The sequence below is a fragment of the Paroedura picta genome, chromosome 7 (assembly GCF_049243985.1).
Source record: "Paroedura picta isolate Pp20150507F chromosome 7, Ppicta_v3.0, whole genome shotgun sequence".
In the NCBI taxonomy this organism is placed as follows: domain Eukaryota; kingdom Metazoa; phylum Chordata; class Lepidosauria; order Squamata; family Gekkonidae; genus Paroedura; species Paroedura picta.
This window is the reverse complement of record NC_135375.1, coordinates 45,979,946-46,005,306: the sequence shown is the minus strand read 5'-3', so window position 1 is coordinate 46,005,306 and position 25,361 is coordinate 45,979,946. Positions and strand designations below refer to the sequence as shown.

Here is a 25,361-nt window from a genome sequence, read left to right as displayed (position 1 = left end):
GCTTTTAAAAGTATGTCATACCAGCCAAAGACATAATTTCGGGCAGGAAGTGGCTATACTTGGGTAGTTCATTAAAAATGGCTACCTTAGTGCCAAGAAATGAGTTATTTACATACCACATAATCAGGGCCAGATTTACATGAAAAGAGGCCTTAGGCTATTCCACATGTAGCCCTTTCACCTCCCATTTTTAAGTTTTTAAATTGCATGAGAGATAATAAAATACCTCATTACTGTGATATATATCAATATGTTAAATAAAACATGTTGTGATTGGTACTAACCTTTATAAAAAATGTGGAATATAGGCCCCTCTTGATCTTGAGACCCTAGGCCTAGTTAGCCTATAGGAAAATCCGGCACATAATACAAGAATGGCTCAGCTGAACTTTTTTCTGACTTTGTAGCCTTTAGTTCCGGCCAGTGGTGAAGAAGATAAAAAATCTCTAATTTTGTCCTGCATAAAGGAGTGTCAGGAGGAACAACTACCTGGCACTGTTGCCGCAGTAGAGAAACATATGGGCAATGTATAAGGAAAATAGTCCTGTTTCAGGTGGAACATAATGAAAGAGCTGAACTTGCTTCCACCATGCTGTGGTCCTGATCCAAACTGTAGATCCAGATGGCTGCTACTTAAAAAGGAAGAATGCTTGGGAACTTTGATGGAACTCCCATGATCTGCCCTAGTTAGGCCTTAAACTAGATCCCTGCGACAGTGAGTTGAAATGGATTAATGTTTTGCTAATTTTACCTCATTTTGATTCTAAAGCTGCTGGAACATCTGCAGAAGTGCAGGGGGAAGACTTTGTCACTTGCACATATTTAAAGGGCTGCCACTTTGGGGTTTACAGCAGTTTGGACAAGGAGCTGAGCTGCAGTTCCACTGGTTATTACAGTGGGAAAGTGGTGAAAAGCACATTAACCCCCCCCTCCCAGAGAGGCTGTCCCCTGATTAAAGTATCTATCATTACAATTGTGCTCATTGTGTACTTTTTCCTGAAATGCTTTAAAAAAAAAGAATTAGATACATTCACAGAAGATGAGTCTATCATCAAGTATTAATCATGATATCTAACTGGAATGCCTGAAAGGATATGCTGGGGAGGGTCTATTTCCCTTGAATCCTGCAAAGAAACATTTATATGAGCAGTCTGTAAGAACCCTAGAAGTTTTCAGCTACTCTCCAAACCCAATGCTGGCTTAGACCATTTCCCAATGATCCTTCAAAACCTCAGCTGCCCCAGAGAAGAGGCAGACTCTGAGGCCATTCCTCCTCTGCTGTTCAGAGCAGTTTCTCCTCTGCTGTTTCATGTCCGATGGCAGAGGGGCATGAGTTTCTGTTCCCAACACAGACCAACTGCTTAGACTTTTGACAAAAATGACATCCTTCTAAACCTGTCTAAACTGTCTGATAAAGCTGACTTTATATACTCTCTGATAAAGCAGTACATTAACTTTCTACCAGGAGCCACAACACCCTTGTTAATTTCTGCTGCAAAGGACTGATATGGCTATTTCGCCCAGATGTCCTCAGTTTGTTCTCTTGAAGCTAATCATTGCTTCATGGGAACCCAAATTATATTGAGACTGTTGGTAAGGTTTCATGCCTGAATGGTTTCACCTATTGAAACCTCCTTTCCTTCCTGCATGCTGGCATCAGCCCTAAAGGGGGGGGGGAGGGGAAGTCAGGGAAAGAGAAGATACCCGTCTGGTCTTCTCTCCACAGCTCCTAATGCATATATGTGTCTGTGGCAGCTGTGCCAACAGACTGCACTGGATATTCAGCAAGGTGACTGAGGGGGCTAAGGAACCATATTCAAGATCAGTTGTTTGATCATCTGAAAACATTGGTGCTGTTGTATTAATAGTGTTGGGATCAGGTTGGAAGGAAGGTGTTGGAAAAGGCAAAGTCCGGTGTATGAAGAGGAGGAAAAGACCCTGGAAGGGGCAGCAAGATGACAATGAGACAGGCTAGTGATGTCAGCACCCTCTCTCCTGCTAAGTGTCATTCCTTGCCTGTCTCCAGATTGCTACTCTGAGGGCAGTCCCCCCCCTTCCTCTTGGAAGTGCCACTCAGTGTTACCCCCTCTCTGTTCCAGATGTAGTTAGGAGTTTCCTGCCAAGTATGTGGATTTTTAAATAACTCTTTATCTGTTCTTTGATCAGGTTGTGCACCATTGCTGTGTTAATGAGTTTGCCAACAGGAAGTACTTTTGTAAGGTGATTCAGGACTTGATTTTGTCCTTGGTAAACCTGGATACGTGGGCCAACTGTCATTCTTAACTGCCGTGGAAGAGTTTGTCTGCCACATTCCATGTTAGAAGGCTCAGAATCATATGTACCTTACTCAGGTGGTTTCCCATAATGTGTAGCAGTCAATTTTAGTGTGGCATGGTCACAAACCTTCTGTTTTGGGAACAGACATGTTCCATCCGCTTAAATATAGACTTAGGAGGGAGGGGAGGGGTGGGGGGCAGCTCTGCCACCACCACTGTCCATTATTGAGTTTGCCAGGAAAGCAGGTTAATGGGGTCAGGCAGAGGCCAAGCTAGGCGGCGCTGAAGAAGACCGACGAGGACATTTCGCACGGACACTGGCGACCTCTGCTGGTTCTGCCGTCCCTTGCCTTTGGTCTCGGTGCTCCGGGTCGGGCGGGGACGGGGAGAGCCACCTGAGAGCGAAACTGGTCGCCTTCCGAGAACCAGCAGCTTAGCGGCGCTCCTCGCCCGGCTGCCGCGCGCGCGTGTGGCCCAGGCGTGGGTGAGCCGGGCGAGCTCCGTCCGCGCTGCGCCCCGCCAGCAGACCGGTCATTCCGGTTGGCGCGCTCATAAGCGGCCGCGCTCGGCATCCACCCGCAGGTCCCCGCCTCATTGCTTGACTTGGCGCTCCGCGGCGTGCCTCGACGCGTCCAAACGGCCGCCGCGGAATCTCGCTGGCTCGAAGCAGGTGCGGCGCGCTCCCTCGCACAACGGCCGCGGGGCGGCGGCGGCCTTCTAGCCCCGGCAGGTGCGGCAGGTGCGGCGGCGGACCCCGGGCTGTGGCATGAAGAAAAATGGCGTCGACAACCCGGCTTTCGAGCCGCCCAGCCCCGGGGAGCGGCGAGCAGTCCCCAGCCACAGCGGCCCGCGGGTCTTCCCGGACTCGGCCGTCCTCTCCCCGAGTGAGCTGCTGGAGCAGGAGGAGCTGTGCGGCTGGGGCGGCTGCGCGCCCCCCACCCTCCAGCTCTGCAACAACGCCAAGGGCTACCTGGTCTTCTACAGCCTCCTCTCCGTCTTCCAAGGTAAGGCGGAGGACGGGTGCCAGCCTCCAGGGGGGACCTGGGGAGCCCCCGGAATTAAAGCTCCTCTCCAGGCTGCACAGCTCACTTCCCTGGGAGAAAAGGGGATGCGCTCAGGCAGAGTGCCCCACTGAGGAGGTCCCTGTCCTCCCCAGGCTCCGTCCCCACCTCTGATCCCATCTCCCCTCCTGGGCAAGGGGGACAGGCCACCCTGTGACCTCGGGTTCAGGTCTCACAAGAAGGATAGCAATCTCGGGACTCGGTTTGTTTGGACCTCTCATCATCTCTGACTTGCTCTTGGGCTCAAGCAAGGGCTGTGCCATGATGACAGGTGCCCTGTGAGGGGATGGGGCAGGCAAACAGCAGGAGCAGCAGGGTGCCCCAAGTGTCAGATAGCTTGCTGTAGAAAGTGGAGTATAATTTGCCCCCTCTAGGTCTGTGGGTAGGCAAGGTGCATTTTAGGACAGAATGGGGGAAAGGTGGGCAATGGGTTTGTAATGGATGTGTGAAGCTGTTGCAAGCAGGAGGTTTCCAAGACCAGTGGTGGCTTGCCATTGCATGGCAGATTTCCAAGTCTTCCTTGGTGGTTTCTCATCCAAGTACCAGCTCTGCTTAGCTTATGAGAACTGACAGGACTAGACTACACCAGACCATTTCTCATCCCAGTACACTGGTTAAATGATGTCAAGTTGCTTCTGACTTCTGGCAACCCTGAGAATGAATGTCCTCCAAAAGGTCCTGCCTGTTTACAGCCATTCTCAGGTCTTTCAGACTGAAGGCCACAGCTTCCTTGATGGAGTCCGTATATTTCATGTGTGGGTCTTCCTCTTTTCCTGCTGCCTTCTTCTCCTAGCTTATTGTCTTTTCTAATGACCCTAGTCTGTTCAAATTGCAACCAAACTGGAGAAGGGTTATTAATGAGACAGGACTCCATCCAATTAGGGAGGGGGTAGATTTAACATACATTTTCTACATCATCACTGTCCTTCAAGTGTCACTGTACCTTTTACGATTCAGGATAACTATATGTGATAGTCAATGGGTTCTTCTATTAAATGTGTAGAGAATGAAGTTCTGGAAGGCACAACTTTTGTTCCAGCCCCAGCATGACTTGCTGCAACTGTCAACATAAACCATTTCTCCTCAAAGTTCAAAGTACAAAATGTTACACTTGGTTGCTCTAAGTTAATCACATCAGAACTACTTCAACAGACTTGTCCTCAGAACCACAAGAGCAGAATTCCTGCATCATCTGTGCTCTGCTGTGATGGATAGAAGGGTGAAGTGACAAAACCAAAATCCAACCATCTGTTTAGGCACTTCATGGATGATGGTGGTGAAAGTATTGTGAATTTATGTACCCAGCTAAGCAGCAGTTATGCTCTTCTCCATGACTCTGTTCCATGCCATGGTGGTGATTCTATGTGCAGGCATGCATATGAGAGAGATGGGCTGATTATATGGTAACTTGTGCCCCCCCCACCCCCATGTAATTAAGTGTTCTGAAGTGATCTGTAACCAGCAGATGTTACAGAGGTGCTGTGAGACTGAGCCCATTGAGAAGCAATAACTTTGACACTCTGGTCAATGTAAGGATGGAAGCATGATCTCTTATTCTTCCCTAGCACAGCCATAGAATTATATTCTTGGAGGAGGATCTTCCCATTTTCTTTTCATCTTTCATGCTTCTCTTGAGTTGCTGGTCCCTGGTCTCGCTCAAAGATGGTGGACTTAATTTCTCTTCTGGATGGGATGTCCCTTCCCATCCAGCTATAACATGGCTCGACTAGTGAAACCTTGAAAGCAAATTTTGTCACCACCTTCCCATTTAGATGTCTGCTGACTGAAATGCCTTCCCTAATCTTTAAGCGACATCCTTCTTTTTCTGATCCTCATGTCAGGGGATATTTTTCCTGCATGTTTCTGCATAGGATGAGGGAAGTAGCTGTTAGCTGACAGTTGTGTTTAGCCCTTCATTTTCCTGAGAGAACCTATGTGAGGGTGAGGGATGTTGGTGGTGGGGGAGAAGCTACATTTACAGTCACATGTTTGACCTCCAGGTACATGTTGGCTGCATGAGTGTAGATTCCTAGATTCCTATGCATATGAGCTCCAGTCATGCCCAATGTATATATCTCTGGTACAGAAGCTATGTTCACAGAGTTCCACTCATGGTCCTTCCTGTGCATGTCCAATGAATACATGTCAGATACATGAGGTAGTGGGCCTTGCTATGGTAAATTGTGATCCTCTCACCATGCATATAAAATGGAGCCTCAAAACATGACTGTGCTTTTGCATGGCCCCACTGACCCAGCACTACAGGAGAAGTGACATGTGTTTACCAATATGTATAATGTAAAAGCACTTTTACTGAAACTGATTCTTTCTCCACACTTAAGTGATCTTTGTTGATAACGTGGGAATGATGACCAACATTTCTACCACACAGCATGTGTTGTGTGGTATCTGTGGGTGGAGGGCCTGAAAGACAAGCTCTAGCAGTTAGCTTGTGACTTTCATAGTTGGCATCTGGCCATGCGTAGGCAACTGCAATTCTAACTTGTCCACATCTGTAAAACTGACACCTTGATGATAGTCACTTATATAATATCTGAACTTTTGAAACTGCCAACTCCTACTGTTTTGCATGCAATCCTGTTTGTTGCTTAATGATTATTGTTGGAATGATACTGATTAACCCAAATAATAACACTACAACTGGTTGCATCAGCATAGCTGAGTTGGGAGGGTGTGTGACTCAACTGCAGAACACATTTTTGGCAGGTGAAAAACCCAGGTTGAATCTTTGTATCCCAGGTGAAAGACCTGCTAACTAGCAACCACTCTCCGGGTCTCTGAATAAAGCAGTTTTACTTATTCATACTAAAGCATTTTTACATGTTAGTTTTTATTTATATTGCTTATTCCACCCCCACTCCCATTGGTATCACTGGAAAACAGTGATCCAATTATGATAAAAGTAAATTTGTAGCCCTGATCTCAGGGATCTTTATTGTCTAGGGTTGCCAACTCCTGGCTAGATATTTGGGGGAACCTGAGGAAGGGAGGGGCATAATGCCATAGACTCCACCCTCAAGTGCAACCATTTTATCCGGGAGAACTGATCTCTTGTCATCTGGAAATCAGTTGTAATTCTGGGAGAGCTCCAGCCACCACCTGGAGGTTGCCAACCTGATCCTTGCCACATTGCAGGCATGTAGGAGAAAGTTCCTCTGTTTTAAGTTGAATCTATGACTTTTGAGATGAACAGCAGCAGATCTTTGGCAATCCAAGAAGGTACAAATAGTATGTAATCATGTAAATTATACATAAGTCTGTCTGTTCCCATGTAAAGTGAGGGGGCATAGGGGACTGTTAAAGAGAGTATCAGGGTGAAGGAAGATCATCTTGTTGCTTCCCATGCCTTAGCTTGTTACACTTTGGAGAGATATAGTAATGAAATCCTCTTTAGTGATAAGATCTGTTTACAGCTTTACTCATGGAACAAAGTTTGAGTCTAGTGGCATCTTTATGCCCAATATAGTGCCACTGGACTCAAACATTGTCCTGTTGCTTCAGACCAGCACAGCTATCTGTGTGAATCTAGCTTTACTGATTGCATTCTGACCTCTGATCTTGAATTCTAAGCCAGACAGCAAAGCACCAGAATCACAGAAAGATCTATTGCTTCCTAGTATTAGTGGCTATTATTAACTTTTCAATTCAAATAAGTTATAATAACAATATTACAAGTGATACAGTTATTTTTGGTTTTGATTAGTTAATATTTGAATGTACATAGTTCACAGCCATCTCAATTGGATGCTTTCTAAGCCCTTATTTTAAAAAGTTATGCATATATGTAAAGGCATAGATGTTAGTATTACAACATAGTAGATGGTAATATTTCAGGATTGCCAAATCTATCAGACCAGCTGGCAGAGGATGAGGGGAGGGAAGAACCTAAAAAAAAAAAACTGATGTTTTTATATCACCTGGAAATGATGTAGGGATGTTGGTGACATTGTGGGTGATGCTGTGATTTGGGGCAATACTCTATGGTAGAATCAATTTCTTACCATAGAATTTTGCCCCAAAACCAGAGCATCACCCCAACATCTCTACATAACTTCCAGGTAGCATAGAAATGTTTTTTTTTTGGGGGGGGGGGTGGGATTTCCCACGGTTTCTTAGACCCCTGAAGTAGGGTGAAAAGTGGCATACTGGGGGACCCCCTGGCCCCAACTAGCAACCCTATAGTATTTGAAAGACTAGTGTCATTTGCTTGCAAGAAGGTATGAAGTGTGAGCATGTCCACCCATATATCCAGGACAAAACAGCTGCCAGGAAGTCAAATGTTAAGGGAGAATGAATGCCCCATGATGACAGCAACTGCGAAGCTTTGTTCTTACTTTTGGTTTTCACTGATTAGTAAACTGTTTATTCCTTTCTTTTTGGGGGGTAATACAGATATGATGGTGATGCTTGAAGACACATGCACCCTCCTTAAGAGTAAATGAGACATATTTAGCTCTTTCACAATTCAATGAGATGCCAGAGACAGAAAATCAAAATAGCGCTCTCCCTCCCTGAAGTAAACATATTTAATTAAATCTCACATAATGGTGCCTGCCATCTGAAGCACACCTGTTTTCATTTTGTTGCATGGTGAGGCTGGCTTTGCAATATTTTGGGCAACTTTATAACCATAAAGTAATGGCAAATTATGGTGGCGTCTAATATGTTTGAATGTGCTCTTCTGTGGTGAGAGCTAGTATTTCCTGTGGAACTGTTTCCTTGCTGTTTCTAAATGATGCTGTATTCAGATAAAATGATCGCATGAACTCAGTTGGACAAAATCACCTCGATTTTGAACAAGCCAAAAAGTGATCTGAGAAATGAGCTAAAGCTGTGCTAATGATGGCTGAGCATTTGTGACTTTACCAGCTGTTTGTTAGTGGATTCTTTTAAAGCAAAGTAGTGAAATTTCAAGCATTATACAAAATGCATGTATAAAGTAACATCTTTATTTTACCTCACTTCTTTCAGTATGCATCTTTTTGTGTCTGGTTAATGTTTCATTTCACAATAATTGGTGACTGAGGGGAAAAAAATTAAAATGTAAACAATGAAAAATGCCCTTCCATATAGAGAAAGAAACAGTGATATCTCATTTGATTTTCTAATTGTATGTCTCTTTTTCTTTCAGGCATTATAGTAAATGGATTAATCAATGTAAGCATCTCCACTATTGAAAAGCGTTATGAACTGAACAGTTCTCTCACTGGTTTAATCTCTGCCAGCTATGACATCGCTTTTTGTGTGTTGTGCCTTTTTATATCCTTCTATGGTGAAAGAGGACACAAGCCTAGATGGTTGGCCTTTGCCTCATTCCTGATAGGGCTAGGATCACTTGTATTCTCCCTGCCGCATTTTACTAGTGGTGTGTATAAATACGGAGAAAAACTGGATGGTAAGCTCACCTTATATATATATATATATATTAATTGCGTAATTAATGTCTGTGTTAAAAGATTTATAACAGTCAGCAGTTTTCATTGGGTTGTTTTCTTAAAATTATATAACAAATATGAATGTACTAGTGATGTTAGCATTGCTATATCCCAACTTTTTTGAGAAACCCCTAAAACAGTCTTCAGGAACGATTGTGCAGGGTATAGTTGGGAAGCATAGCTGTGTTGCCGCCTGCTTGGCCTTTTTGCCCCATGCATAATGGGCCTTTAATAGAACCAGGTAATCAGCACAGAATGGAGATAGTATTTGATTCATGGAATCATCAGTCCCTAAAACTGAGACTGACCTCTACTTTTTTTTGGGGCGTCAAATCCTCCATTCAATTAGTTCCCTCTTTTAAATGTTTATTCAAATGCAACAGTAGTTTAGTTCTCTTTATATGTCTGATCCTCTCTTGGAAAAAGCAAATTGATTAACGTTAGCCATAAGAGTAACTGAAGCATTATGACAATGGTTTGTTTTAAGTACATAGTGTCCTTTGGGTGGAAAAGAGCAAATCAACTTTTGGCAAAGGATATCTGGGTTTGAACAATGAGTTAAAATTCTTATTGACTGTAGAGATAGAGAAGAAAGCCCTCATTCATAGCCAGGTTTATATGGCAACACAAGGCAAGAGTTACTTTCCTGGAACACATAAACCCCTTGGAGGCTTTCATTACATGCTAGCATCACAATCTGGCATGAAGAAGAAATTGATCTTAGGGCAGGGCTATGCAGAAGAAGAGGTAATGTCCATGGCTAGTGTCAATTTCTACCTGAGCCATGATTTTTTGTGACTGATGGATTTATACTCCAAGTAGCTGAATGTGGTGCCTTCAGTGTAGATAGCTTCAGAGGTAGTTATGTTGGTCTTAAGTAGAAGAGCTAGATTTGACTCCAGTAGCACCTTGGATACCAACAAGATTTTTGGGATATAGACTTTTGAGAATAAAAACTCCCTTTACCAGATACAATGAATCAGATAATACTGGACTCAAATCTGGCTCTTCTCTGAAGCTATAGCTATATGTAATATATGTCTTACTTGGTAGTCATATTCATTGAACTCTTTGTTACAACGTAAAAGCACTGTGAACTGGGACATAGTGGTGGTGGTGGTGTCTCAAAGACACAATTTGGCACACTTCTCAATGATGTCTCTAACACATCACCTTATTTATTAGTGAATGGCTGCCATAAACTCCTAAGGCACTGAGGATAGCGCTGCCTAAGATACCAGTATTATGGTGGAGCAAAGCTTTCCCCATGATCTCTGTCACCAGTTTGCTTGGCCCCATCAACAGTGCAGTGTATAGTTCATAAATTATATGTGGCAGTGTATGTGTGTGCAAGCGCACACCAGTTCTCCCTGTATGTATGTGCACGCACTCACTAGTTCTCTGGAAGATCTAACCATAGTGGTGGGCTAACTATTCTAAAGATATATGTTAGGTAATTTATGAGGACTTTGGCAACATTCCCCTAAAAGTTTGTTGTAAGTGTGGTTTGTACGAAAGAAGAAGTAGAACTTCTGCTTTTAGTGAGTGTAGCTGCTTAGAAATAATAGTGTTTGGGGCTGGCTATGGAATTTAATGAAGCACACTTTCCATGATTTTGTCAACCATCAAATAATTCAAGAGAGTTGTGCATTATTGTCATATCAGCAGGACATTTCTTAGATCATCTCTCATCCAGAATTATTCAAAATTTATAGTTTTTTCAACTGCTAATAATTCAAACCACCACAGATTGTTGAAACTTTCCTTCCTCATCTTCTTTTGGAGCAGGAGTTTGCCAGGGCCCTTGGGAGAGACATATGACAATTAGTCATACCGTGTCAGAGGAGGGGTGTCTGAGGACACTTAAGCCCTCCTTAAGTCACTTGTTGGAGACAGTTTACCCACCTGATGGTTGCTTCAGGACCTAGAGGCCATTTTTTACTTCCAAATGAGACATTTTTTATCCCAAATATACTGTCTGGCTGGAAACAGAGTTCCCTCCCTGCCCCATTGCCCTCGGTCCAGGACCATAGGGTGTCCTATACAAGTTATAAGCATTAGAAACATTTTAAGAGCTGCCAAACTGGCCAATGGGAGGCTGAATGAAGTATCAAAGGGCTGCCTTTAGATGTATATTGTAAAAACAGAGATAGATCAGAGATTGGTCCATATAGCTCACACAGCATGGAGTAGATCACTACAGGCCCCTCTGAACTTAAGGTGCACCAAATGTGGTCACTTTTTTGGGGGGGACTGGTGTACACTGCACTAGCCACACTTTTGACTTTGTTGGTCAGTGGGATCAAGAATGCATAAAATTACATTGGGTCCCTTTGGCCTGTCACCTATATTCTAACAGCTTCAGGGCAGTTTTATCGGGATGTCCTGAGGCAGCTACTAGTCTCTTCTCCAGAAGCCAGTTCTGTGCCAAGAATCTGATTGGACTAGTTCTTTCAGTAAAGTTGCTGTTTTGTTAAGCTCCTGGTTCATGTGTCAGGTGGCCTTTCCGGGATTCAGAAGCAATCGGCTGTTGCCTTCATTATGTGCGCTAGAGATGCTTGTTTGCAATGTTTAACCATTATTCAATAGACCCTTTTACAAAAAGAAGAATTTAGTAATGATTACATTGCATTTTTTAAAAGCATCATACATACATTGCCCAATGGTTAAATGCTGGCTACAAGTGCCCATACTTTTTCTTTGCAAGCATGAGTTAAGAAATGAGTCTTAAGAGCAAGACAATGTAAACTGAGAGGGCTGGATTAGTGGTTTAAGAGTTTGCTTAGCAGCCTTTCTACACTATAAACTCATTGCCTCTTGTTATGCTCTGGCCAACAAGTGTCTGTGTGTATAGTGGATTTTAAAATATTTATTAATCTGTACATACATACATCTATTTATTTCGGTCAATGACCAGTACAAAATACAGAACAGTAAAACACTATATAAGATAGATTAAAAGGTCCAAAATACTTAATGTATTCAATAAATCCATCCTAACCATTATACATGTTTAGCCAGGCACTTCTACATTTAATTGCTAGTCTTGCATATTTGGCAATAATATGGGATAAATTCTTATTTTTATCCAAAAGGAGTTCCTTTAATTTGCCTTGTCTTGAAGTAGCCCTTAAGTCAGTAAAGATGGAAAACAGTAATTCCTGACACTATTGATTATAAATACAGCAATAAAAAATCACATGCTCGGTGTTCTCAGTGTTACCGTCCTGGCATAAGCAAGTTCGTTTCTGGTGTGGAAACTTATTATATTTTCCCTCTACCCATGCTGAGGGGAGAGCATTATAGCGCAATAATGTAAATGCCCTTCTAAATTCAGAATTATCAATATTAGAAAGATAGGGCATAAGAGATAATCTATTTAGAAGAGAGGTGTCATACAGTGGATGATTGATTCTATTCAAATAATGCTGTCTTTCCACATCCTGTATTCTTTGCTTTACCAATTCTTTGGCACAGTCAAAACCCAAAGAGAACATAAATTGTTGGGATAGATGATAAAATCCTAACTTCCTGTTAATGGCCTGTACCCATGGAGCAGTAAATGTGTCAAATAATATTAGGTAGGCTAGACCCCTGGGAAAGAAGATCAGCCTTAGCCAATACAATACTGCAGCTGACAACAAGCTTGCCTCAACCAGGGTCAAACCTGACTCCACACACAGTGCAGCATTAGAGACAATTGTGGGGAGCTGCAGAAGATTTCTCAAAAATTTGGTTTGCAGTCTCTCTAGGCGAATTGTACTGGCAGTGATTGTCAGTGGGGCCCCATATAACATTTGCACCAGGGTCTTAGTTTTGAATAGTGGTCCCCAACCTTTTTATCACCGGGGACCACTCAACGCCGGGGACCACTCACCGGGGACCACTCAACGCCTTTTACTGAGGCCCGGGGGGTGTAGTTTACTCCTCTACTCTCAACCACTGCCCTAATGCTCTCTGATCGCTATGGTAATGTTTAAATATCCCTTTAAAATAAGATACAGACACACCACAACAATGAACATAAGGAACATTTTATTTTCATGGAAATTTTAACTCATGACAATGACAAATCAATGGGAACCCTGAGCTTGTTTCTCTGCAACGAAATAGTCCCATCTGGGAGTGATGGGAGACAATGACACCCAAAGTGTGTTGTAAAGGGCCGGGGGGGGTGAAGTAAAGGACTGGGGGGGGAAGGCATCCTTCGGGGCCCACCTCCAATTAGTCGAAGGACCACATGTGGTCCGTGGCCCACAGGTTGGGGATCGCTAGTTTTGAATATTCTAAGAGCTGCTGGGACATTCCTACCACCTTTGTTCCAATAGAATTTTAGTATAGCACCTGCACGTTTTGTGCATTCAGAGCAATATGGGCTACATGAGAGTTCATAGATCCTGAAGCTTGAAATATGACACCTAGATATTTATATAACTTAACTTGTTGAATACAAGTAGCATTTAGGCGCCACAAGTGTTTCTTAAATTTCTTTGAGAAGACAACTATTTTTGCTTTGGAATTATTTACTTCAAGGCAGTTTTCATTACAGTAATCCATAAGGGCTCTCAGTGCCTGCTTTAGTCCAATAGGGGTTCTTGATAAAAGGACAACATCATCTGCGTACAATAATAAAGAAAAGTGTCTATTAGCCAATTTTGGCGGATGGAAGTCCAAACTCCGTAAATGGGTAACAATGTCATTAATATAAATGCTAAATAGTTGTGGAGCTAATACACAGCACTATTGACTCCGTTCACCATTCTTATGGGATCTGTTAAATGTCCCTGAGGGTTACATATAACCCTTATTGATGTTTGTTTGTGCAAGGCCCAAATCAAAAAGATAAGTCGCTTGTCCATGTTGGCTTTCTCCCACAATTTTGTTCTTGACACTGAATCGAATGCTGATTTAAAATCTACAAAATCCGTAATATAGTTGTCTGTTTTCAGTTGAAAAATACGTTTTTTCATCATGCAGAATTAATTTGTAGAATTTACTGCAACAAAATGTGCTAATGAAGAAGAGAAGTTGATTCTTACATGCCGCTTTTCTCTACCAGGGAAGTCTCAAAGTGGCTTACATTCACCTCCCCTTTCCTCTGCCCACTACAGACACCCTGTGAGGTGAGTGAGGCTGAGAGAGCCCTGATACTACTGCTCGGTCAGAACAGCTTTATCAGTGCCATGACGAGCCCAAGGTCATCCAGCTGGCTGCATGTGGGGGAGCAGGAAATAAAACCTGGTTCGTCAGATTAGAAGTCCACTCCTAACCACTACACCAAGCTGGAAAACCTTTGGTGACAGGCTTAGAGGTGGCTTTTAAAAAGGAACTAGAAAAACTCTTAAAAGATAATTAGTCACCATGAATACCCTCATGAAAGCTCCACAGAAGCTTCATGTTCAGAGGCAATATCCCACTGATTACTGATGCTGGCCAACACCAATGATGTTATGGCTTTTGTGTTATCTGGTTGAGCACTACGGAGTGGAAAGGGATGCTGGGCTACATTTTGTTGGCAGAGTTTAAATATGCAAAGAGGTCACAGCACCAGGCTACTGAATAAAATAGTTTTATTTAGAAGAGAAACAACTTTGTGAATAAGAGAGGAAAAAGATAGTCCTGTGTTCAATTGCCTTTATTCTGTCTGTTGTGATAGACAGCAGTGAGGAAATATGCTCAAAGTAACAGGAAGTCTCTAAATGAGCTAATCAGGATGCTGGAGGAGATTATTTGAAAAATATCAAGACCTTGTAAAGGCAGTTTGATTAGTCATTGCAGGACAACTTTGTGTTTCTGCTAGTTCCTTGGAAGTTACTGAACCAACAAAGTCAACAATGGATTTCACACCTCCTCTGCCTCATGAGGAACTACTATTAAAACCTCATGTTGATCTGCTTTATAAATAGCATATAGGTTGCTTTTCTTTGGGGAAGGGAAGATTAACAATGACATTGTGCGCAGTCTTCATCAAAATGGAAGGACTTGGAAGAAGTAAGACCTTGAATGAGAAATTTAATAAACTATTAAAACTACAAGATCACTGCCCCACAGCCTGGAAAAACCACAAAAACCAGTTTTTGTGGTTGGTTTCACTTGAGTTTCTTCTTTGTGTGAATTTAGTCCCTTGTATGTAGCGATTAAAGTATAAGCAAAAGTGTACTAGATTCTGGACATTGGGGGTATTTTGATCTTGTGCATGATTAATGAGCATTGTTCCAAGTGTGTGCCTGCATGATTCCTTATGAATAAAGATTGGGGGAGGGGAAGGGGAGGGAGTTGTCCAATGCTTGCTTGGTTAGCATAATTCATCTGAAGGAGTTGTTGAAGAAGAGACAGGTAGAATGGGTACAGGGTTGTCAACCTCCAGGTGTGGGCTGAAGATCTTCTAGAATCACAAGAGGTCAGTTTCCCATGGAGAAAATAGTTGCCCTGGAGGGTGGACTTTATGACATTATACCTCACTGAGGACCCTCCCCTTCCCAAACTCTACCCTCCACAGGTTCTTCCCCAAATCTTCAGTTATTTCCCAAGCAGATGTTGACACTCCTAAATGGGCACCAGGTGTGAGCACACCAAAGCGAGTAGGCATGTTGTATGTATTGGATGGTAAGATTTTAAATGGGTTTGTGTGTTTAATATTTTTTAATGTTTGGGATCCTAAAATATTTCATGCTTGTATAATTTATGCTTAGACCATCTTAATTTTAATCCTGTATGTTAAAGATTGTCCTAATGTCATGGAATATACACATTTGCAGTGTAATCCTAGGCACAGAGACTCTTCTAAATTCATTAAAATTAGTACACTTAGAAAGATATAATTGTGTTATGGCTGGGCTATAAGACAGCCAATGTAAGCTGTTCTACTCAGAATCCTACTCATTTCTACTCATTGGGGCTTACAGGGTGTTCTCAGGACTGCACTATGGTGCTCTACTTAATTACTTAAACGAAACCTACAAGTTCCCCAATGCTAGAGAAAAGAGTCAGTAAATAATTAGAGCACTTCATTGTAGTGAGGTTATCTAGGTGCCCACAGCATATCATGGAATCCTAAGCATGTTTACTAAGAAGCAAGTCCCTTTGAGTTCAGTGGAACTTGCTCCCTAATAAATGTGGCAGAATTACAGCAATGGAGAGCCTTAAAATGTATTCTGGATGACTACCAGCTGCCTGTGTAAATGAAACATAATCTAGTTTCAATCACAATAGAATATTGTTTGTAAAGGAGGAGGTCTGTATAAGGTTTTACCTCCCCCACCCCCCTCCCCGCCTTTATTGTCGGTTCTTATTACAAGTGGATTGTCAAGAAATTGTGTAAACCTCTTACTCTCTGTGATTCTGGCAAAAGCAACTTTAATCTTTTACTGCAAGTGGTGTTAATGAGTCCTGGGAACGCTTACTTAGTGGAGAAGTCTCCAAATTGTTTGAATAGGTACCTTTCTGACAGCATTTCTGAATAGCTCTTCCATTGAACTGCAATATGGAAAACTTCCATTTTATTTTTTAATAAAAGATGGCTCTATCAGATGTTTAAAATGCAAACCCAGAATTCTGCTCAGTTCTGTGTGCACAATCCTGAATGGATAGTCTGACTCCTCAGCCAGTTTAGGCAGATGGTGAAGTAGGCATCTGGTAGTTACATTTCAGTAGCTGAGGAACATCTGCTACTCAATATTCTAAGCAAAGCAAATGTTAAGTGGTGGAATGAGACTTAAGAGACCTTTTTCAGCTGGGAAAAGTGACATATAAAACAGCAGGTATGCCTTTTATCATTTGGGTTTTTTAATCCCTCAGTCCATTTTTTTTTAATTTCAGATTTTCGACAAATCTAGGGCACTGTCCATTATTGCAGAAAGATCTGTCTTGTCTCTTCATAGCTCCAGTCTCCAGATTTTAAGTGTTTACTGATTTGATCAAGTTGAGAATTAGGTATACTAACAAGTGGGGACCCATGGGAAACTCTCATGAAAATTCTGTCATTAGTCCCTGCTTTGTATTCCAGCTTCTGCATCCCCTGACCACCTTTTTCTACTTTTTCTTCTCATTACCACCCACTCCCATTCACACTGTACGCCTCCCCCCTTATCCCCAGCACTGGTCCGACCCCCTCATCTTCTTTGCCTGCTCTGGATAAAGGAATGGGGTGAGTGGAATGGTGCTGAGGAGGAGAGGCTTACCGCCACTCTACTTACTCCCTTCCTTCATCCATCTTTCCAACTGCCTGGCTGCTTTGCTGCCTGAACAATGGCAATGACACAGTTCCCAGTGGAAATTCCCCCTGATGTCCAGCCACTTTTCTATTAATAGGCATCTAGTAGGCATCACAGAAACTTGGTGGAATGATTCTCATGACTGGAATGTAATGGTGGATGGATATGAACTGTTCAGAAAAAACAGAATAGATCGAAGAGGTGGAGGAGTGGCACTGTATGTGAGGAAAGGGCTTACCTGTCAGGAAATGCTAGTGAAGGAGAGCATATCTGCAATGGAAAGCATCTGGGTGAAAATAAGCGAGGGGAAAACAAACAGTGTGGTGGTTGGTGTCTGCTACCGACCGCCTGACCAACAAGAGGATGTGGATGCTGCATTTTGTGAGCAGCTTGAGAAAATATCCAAACGGCAGGACCTTGTCATCATGGGTGACTTCAATTTCCCAGATGTGTGCTGGGAAACAAACTCTGCAAAGCGTCCTCAGTCATGCAACTTTCTGACCTGCCTGGCTGACAATTCCCTAGGGGGAAGTGACCATGTCCTCATAGAATTCCTTTTGAGATGGGGAGCCAAGGAAGCTTGTAGCCAGATGCGGATGTTGGATTTTCGTAGGGCAAACTTTAATAAACTCAGAGACATGATGAGTGTCATACCATGGATGAGAATGCTGGAAGGGAAGGGAGCATGTGAAGGGTGGGCGCTACTCAAACAAGAGCTATTGCATGCTCAATCAATGACTATTCCAGAAATACGAAAACACTGCAGGAGCTCTAAGAAGCCTATTTGGATGAACAGAGAACTTCAAGAGGAACTAAGAAAGAAAAGTAAAATGTTCAGGAAATGGAAGGAAGGACAGAGCTCTAAAGAAGAGTACCTACAGGTTACTAGGCACTATAGATCAATCATCAGAAAGGCCAAAGCTGAGAGTGAGCTAAGATTGGCCAGGGAAGCCCATTGTAACAAGAAAAGATTTTTCAGTTATGTGAGGAGCAAATAAAGACAAGGAGGCAATAGGCCCACTGTTGGGTGCAGGTGGACAAACTCTAACGAAAGATGCAGAGAAAGCAGAAAGGCTTAGTGCCTATTTTACATCAGTTTTTTCCCACAGGTCGAAGTGTTTAGGCACATCTAGAGATGGCTGTAGCCAAAGGATAGTGTCTGGGTGGCAGGTTAACATGGATAGAGAGGTTGTCGAGAGGCATTTAGCTGCACTGGATGAGTTCAAATCCCCTGGTCCAGATGAAATGCACCCGAGAGTACTCAAAGAACTTTCCAGAGAACTTGCACAGCCCTTGTCCATCATCTTCGGAACCTCTTTAAGGACTGGAGATGTCCCAGAGGACTGGAAAAGAGCAAACGTTATTCCGATCTTCAAAAAAGGGAGGAAGGGTGACCCAGGAAACTACAGACCAGTGAGTCTGACCTCTGTTGTGGGGAAGATAATGGAGCAGATATTAAAGGGTGCGATCTGCAAACATCTGGAGGACAATTTGGTGACCCAAGGAAGTCAGCATGGATTTGTCTCCAACAGGTCCTGCCAGACCAACCTAGTTTCTTTTTTTGACCAAGTAACAGGTTTGCTGGATCAGGGAAATTCGGTTGATGTCATTTACTTGGATTTTAGTAAAGCTTTTGACAAGGTTCCCCATGATGTTCTGATGGATAAGCTGAAGGACTGCAATATGGATTTTCAGATAGTTAGGTGGATAGGGAATTGGTTAGAGAACCATACTCAAAGAGTTGTTGTCAATGGTGCTTCATCAGACTGGAGAGAGGTGAGTAGCGGGGTACCTCAGGGCTCGGTGCTCGGCCCGGTACTTTTTAACATATTTATTAATTATCTAGATGAGGGGGTGGAGGGACTACTCATCAAGTTTGCAGATGACACCAAATTGGGAGGACTGGCAAATACTCCGGAAGATAGAGACAGAGTTCAACGAGATCTGAACACAATAGAAAAATGGGCAAATGAGAACAAGATGCAATTTAATAAAGATAAGTGTAAAGTTCTGCATCTGGGTCAGAAAAATGAAAAGCATGCCTACTGGATGGGGGATACGCTTCTAGGTAGCATTGTGTGTGAACGAGACCTTGGGGTACTTGTGGATTGTAAACTAAACATGAGCAGGCAGTGTGATGCAGCGGTAAAAAAGGCAAATGCCATTTGGGGCTGTATCAACAGAGGCATCACATCAAAATCACAAGATGTCATAGTCCCATTGTATACGGCACTGGTCAGACCACACCTGGAGTACTGTGTGCAGTTCTGGAGGCCTCACTTCAAGAAGGACGTAGATAAAATTGAAAGGGTACAGAGGAGAGCGACGAAGATGATCTGGGGCCAAGGGACCAAGCCCTATGAAGATAGGTTGAGGGACTTGGGAATGTTCAGCCTGGAGAAAAGGAGGTTGAGAGGGGACATGATAGCCCTCTTTAAGTATTTGAAAGGTTGTCACTTGGAGGAGGGCAGGATGCTGTTTCTGCTGGCTGCAGAGGAGAGGACACGCAGTAATGGGTTTAAACTTCAAGTACAACGATATAGGCTAGATATCAGGAAAAAGTTTTTCACAGTCAGAGTAGTTCAGCAGTGGAATAGGCTGCCTAAGGAGGTGGTGAGCTCCCCCTCACTGGAAGTCTTCAAGCAAAGGTTGGATACACACTTTTCTTGGATGCTTTAGGATGCTTAGGGCTAATCCTGCGTTAGCAGGGGGTTGGACTAGATGGCCTGTATGGCCCCTTCCAACTCTATGATTCTATGATTCTATGATTCTATCTCAACAATGGCAGCAGCAGCACTCCCCCCCCCCCCCGCAGCTCATAATATAAAACAAGAGAAACAGACAGTTATGCATCTAGTTTGAACACAAAGTATATTATTAATATCACCAGGACGCAGAATCAATAGTGGGGCTATACAGATGTATGTAGGAATGGTTTCAATTCTCATTGTTCTTTGAGATATAGTAAATCACTTGTAATCTTTGCATCCCACTCAACAAATCTGGCAATACAGGTTACTTCCTTCTGTCTTTTGCCCAGCATTATAAGAAGCGTATCAAGTTTAGCTTTTCATTAGGCTAATTCTTATTACTTTCTTATACAATTGGAAACACTATAATGAAATATATCAAGAGTTTGTGACTATGGTTGATAAAAAGTCTTATCTACTAGTGTTTGACTAAAGAAGTCTGTTGTCAGATTGATTTAATAAGCACTCCCTCTACTGGTCATTATAATGATGATCTTATTCATATATCTATGATGACTGAAAAGAATGGGCTCCATCGGGCTTTCTCCTGCATAAATGTGCATAGGACTACAGGCTAGGAAAATAGGGGACTGTGTATTACTTCAAAACTTACCTTCAAACTTTTAAACATCAGTTGTGCCAATAGCAATATTGGTTTGTGTGCTTCATATATTTATTTAAAATATTTACATGATACATATATAACCTTTAATCCTTGCCTAACTTGTCTGCTTGAAATTAATTCAGAATCTGAGGAAAGTTAAAATATTCCAATATGAAAACAAAATGTTCTGTGTGCAATGATGTTATACAAGTGTAATACTTTGGCAACTAATTTTGAACTTATAACAATTAATTGCTGATAATAATGATGTTTTAAAACAATCTTAAATTGTTACATCTCATAGCATTAACAGTGATACTGCACAGAAGTTTTATAGTACGTTTTGAATAGTCTAACTTCATATACCTGAGCTCTGTAATGCATTCTAAAACTCTGCAATGTAGGTCAGCATTATCTCCATACTGCTGATGGGAATGGGGACATGGAAATTTGCAAGGTGGCATCACCTTTCTTTTGAACCTCCCATTGTTTTAATTGATTCTCATTCATTTTCAGTTCCCATTCTCTAAGGACAGAATGTTTATACAACTCTTGAGATGTATTCAAATGTGAAAACATGATCCATGCTAAGGAGCATCCTCCTTAGGAGAATACATCTTAAGAGCCTCAGCTTAGAAGCTGCTTAGTAACATCCTTATCCATGGTTCCTCTATATATTTGTGAAACAGCCTGGGGGGGGATGTGTCCGGCTGTCCAAGTTGGAATAGGGCTAATCAGGGTGCAACCAGCAAAGCTGGCTGCGCCCTGATTGCCCCTGCCCCTGCAGCTTCCACCTTCTGTCCCTGGACTCTAGCCACTTTGCTCTCAGATGCATCTCAGTGCCTGGATCCAGCAGCAGGTAAGGGGAGAGGGCCTTGGGCACAGGTCATGGTGGAGGGCCTGCTAACAAAAGCCTCTTGGCCTGCTAGGCTGGTTCTGCTAACAAGGGTCTCTTGGCCTGCTAGGCTGGCCCTGCTAATGAGGGCCTCTTGGCCTGCTAATCAGGGCCTGCTAATCAGGGCCTCCCAGCCCACTGACTGCCTGCTAAGGAGCTCTATCCCAGCCCTGCTAATGAGCTGGCCAGCCCCCACCCGCCCCAATTGCTCCAGCTGTGAGCTGCAGCCCAACGCCACCCTAAGCTGCCTGGCCAGGGGGCAGGGGAGGGGCCCCTTTCAAGGCCTGTTCTTAGGAATGGGCTTTTAAGCTAGTCTTCCAGAGTTTTATTAGAGTCTGGGGTCACTTGATAATTTGTGGTGGCAGGAAGGATTGAAACAGAGGCTCTGTGAATACTATTTTTTCATGGGACCTGATTGACAATAGCTGTAGCAGCTGATGTGCTTCAGTCTCCAGATCTCCTGTCACAAAACAGCTCTTTGGGGAAAAACATCTAGAACTCCCTCTACAAACTATCTGATACACAGGAGAACCCTGTGGTTGAGCCTGAGGTTATTGAGCCTGAGGTCAAAGAACTGAGGGAAGCAGTAGTGCCTGGGGCTAGAGAAGCCTCATTGGAAGTTTCTCTCTGAGCTTTTCACTCAATTAACAAGCAAGCCAGAGGTAGCGGCTGTTGGCTGTGTCTGCCTCCCCCCCCCCCAGACTGAGAAGATCTTGATGGGGCTACAGAAAAGCCTAATGGCAGCATTTCCCCAATACTAAAGTGATATCTAGGGCTTTGATTGGGTGGCAGCAAGCTGGCCTGTTTCCTCTCTGTCTGTATAACTTTCCTGAATTCTCCTCTTCCCCCAACAGTTCCTCAGTTAGGTGTGGTTTCTGCAGACCTACATCCTTTTGAAGATATTCATGGGAAAAAGTTGTAATTTCCCTGCTATTAATACTAAAGCAAATCCTGTGACTCTTGTGGCTTCTATGGGGCCTCCGTGTGGATTATACTGTATTTTATACCGGTGGTCTCCAACCACCAGGCCGCGGCCTGGGACCGGGCCGCGAAAGCCCTGGCACTGGGCTGCGGCTCCCTCTCTCCCCTCCCAAGCTTGTGGCCTGGCAAGCTTCTTACTGTGGGAGGGGAGGGGGGAAGAGGGCAGCACATGCGCATTACACGTTTTCAGCTGCGCATGCGTGGCATGCACGGTTGGGCAATAAACCTTCCGGGTGCCACCGGTCCCCAGCCTGATAAAGGTTGGGGACCACTATTTTATACTATATTTCTTCATTGCCTTGTTTTGAATTTTGCATCATATTGAATGGTCATTTTTTTTCAATTTATTTTTCTAGACACCTGCCCAGTAACTAATGGTCAATTTTACAATGCCAGCTGTACTCCTGGTTCAAAGTCTTCACTCTCCAATTACCTCTATGTTTTCATACTGGGGCAGCTGATATTAGGAGCTGGTGGAACTCCTCTTTACACTCTGGGAACAGCATTCATTGATGACAGTGTCCCCAAACACAAAGCTTCAGTGTACATAGGTAAGTTTAGGCAAGTTATATTTCTTGGAATTGCCATCTTTATTGGTTATCCATCAGTCTGAGAAAGTCTGAGAGTAAAATTTCATATAGTTTCTGTTTGTTTACTAACAACTAGATGTCTACACCTGGGTAAGTTGGAAGAAAGATCATTAACTATTATGACTCTTTGAAAATGTTAGCATTTGTTGTGTGTTGCATTGAATAGAGTTGCTATTACTGGCTATGCCGTGCCGTGGCGAGCCCAAGGTCGCCCAACTGGCTGCATGTGGGGGAGTGCAGACTCGAACCCGGCATGCCAGATTAGAAGTCCGCACTCCTAACCACTACACCAAACTGGCTCTCAGTGTTAACTGTTTAACATTGCTTTTCTTGGTGGAGTCTGAATCACATTAATGTGAATTTTGGCTTCTCACTAACTTGTGCATTTGAGATTTGAAATGCAAGGATTTCCTTTTCTCTTCCACAGGAATTGGCTATTCCATGTCCTTGCTGGGTCCTGCTATTGGCTACGTATTAGGAGGACAGTTACTTAAGGTCTATGTTGATTTCAATCATCACGTAAGGCAAGGCAGTTTCTTTTATACTTACAGTGCTAACAATCCCATTTTTCTAAAAAGTGTCAAGTCCTTTTATCTTAGTATGGGGAAATGTTGAACAATTAATGAGTAGGTGAAGAGGTGAGGAATGATTGTGGTTCCCTATAATAATTGTTTGGTCTGATTCTTATACAGATTGGGGAGGTCTGGATCTCAGAACAGCTTGGCTGGTTTTGAATCAGATCACTGTCTTCAAGACTGTTTTCTTCTGATGGTGGGTGGTAGTGGTGGAAAGTGCCATCGAGTCATGGCTGACTTATGACAGCTCCCTACCCAGGTTTTCAAGGCAAGAGACTTAGCTTCTGAGAGCTCATGACACTGGGTCAGCTAGCCTGAGCCATCCAGCTCAGGGCAATGAAGTAGGTAAACAGAGCATAACTAGCTCAATAACAAATCAGTTACAAAATGGTAAATTTTACTTCTTTTTCCATCTTGCAAGGTTAAAGTGTGTGTGTGTGTGTACGGAGGGGGTAACAATATCATCATACATAAAATAAATGGCCATAATGTATTACACAGATACCTTTGTTGACTGTGTCATTTGAGAACAATTTTTAATCATTTGTGTATTAATTCTATGTTTCTTAAATTAATATCTTTTTTTAGAACAGACATCACTCCAGATGATCCACGTTGGGTTGGAGCTTGGTGGGTAGCATTTGTTGTATGCAGTTTCTGTACATGGCTTTTGGTAGCACCATTTTCATATTTCCCAAGGCGTTTGCCAGGTAAGCAGTGTGACGAAATTGAGAGGGTGGTACAATTCTTGGTGCTCTGACATGGATAGCTCCTGGCTAGCCAGATCTCACCAGATCTCAGAAGCTAAGCAGGATCAACTTGGTCTAGAATTTGGAAGGGAGACTACCAGGGTCATGTGATGCAGAGGCAGGCAATGACAAGCTACCTCTGAAGTCTCTTGCCTTGAAAATTTCATGGGGTAACTGTTAAGACAGCTTTGATGGCAAAAGCAAAATCTAGGCAAAGGGTTGGGTTAATGATCAATGTAGGAGTTTTGGTGGAACTTAGCAGGTTGGAATCTGACTACTACCTGAATGAAGAACCTCCTGGGCTTCCCATGGGAGAGATGCTCTGCAATCAAACAAACAAACAAACAAACAAACAAACAAACAAATGTCTTGGGTTTCATGACAGGATATAAATGCAATCCATAAATCCAGACTCGTAAGGGGCCAAGATGTACAATGGAAACTTCTAAGGCATTTGTTTAAGAGGCATCCAGCACTTGCAGCCCATGGGCTACATGTGGCTTCAGTGTCTCTATTTTATGATCCTTGGCCTATTAAAAGAAGCCTGCTATAGTATATATAAAATTCCCTGTGTAGCTAGCAAACATACTTAGCAAATAAATTTGGAAGTAAGAAGACGAGCAAGCAGAAGAAATCAAATGCTACATTTTTCTAAGTGGCAGCAGTGAATCACACGTTCTCTCAGGCTTCTATACCAGGTACCTTAACCACAGGTGTAAGTGCTCTGAAGTTATTCTTTCCTTTTCCCTGTTCAATTTGAGTTGCTGAATGTGTCTTTTGTTACAATCAAAATATTGTTGCATTCCTGATTGTACATTTTTGCTAGGTACACAAAGAATACAAGCTGAAAAAATTTCAGAAGCACATCATAATGGGAAGGAAGTCAGAGGCGATGGGAAGCATAAGCGTAACTTTCTTAAGACTCTCTGGGTAATATAATAATTATTCCAAATCAGTATTTATAATAATTTTGAGCAATTTATGGTTTCTTGGATTTCATACCTTGACAAATTTGTGACTGAAATGTGTAAGTAGTACCTATGTATATTCAACCTTCTCATTCAAAGGGAAATGGTTGGGTAAAGACTTCCTGGTCGACTAGGTCATTTTCACTCTGTACAGTAGTGCCCAGATTCAAGGATGGATGATGTGTCATTTGAATCAGATAATTCTGAATATCTGCCAGACAGAGAGGAGAGGACCTCTCTAGT

General features: G+C 42.9%; 1 protein-coding gene across 1 annotated transcript in view; it reads left to right on the top strand.

Annotated features, from left to right (window-relative positions):
- The first annotated feature begins 2,400 nt into the window (after positions 1 to 2,400).
- Positions 2,401 to 25,361, top strand: part of SLCO4C1 (solute carrier organic anion transporter family member 4C1) — a 41,279-nt gene continuing 18,318 nt past the window's right edge. Inside the window, exons 1-6 of the mRNA XM_077347697.1 lie at positions 2,401 to 3,280; positions 8,490 to 8,753; positions 22,593 to 22,787; positions 23,254 to 23,350; positions 23,990 to 24,111; positions 24,977 to 25,080. Coding sequence (XP_077203812.1) covers positions 3,043 to 3,280; positions 8,490 to 8,753; positions 22,593 to 22,787; positions 23,254 to 23,350; positions 23,990 to 24,111; positions 24,977 to 25,080 — 1,020 coding nt within the window. The 5' untranslated portion in view covers positions 2,401 to 3,042. The remainder of the gene's footprint in view (positions 3,281 to 8,489; positions 8,754 to 22,592; positions 22,788 to 23,253; positions 23,351 to 23,989; positions 24,112 to 24,976; positions 25,081 to 25,361) is intronic.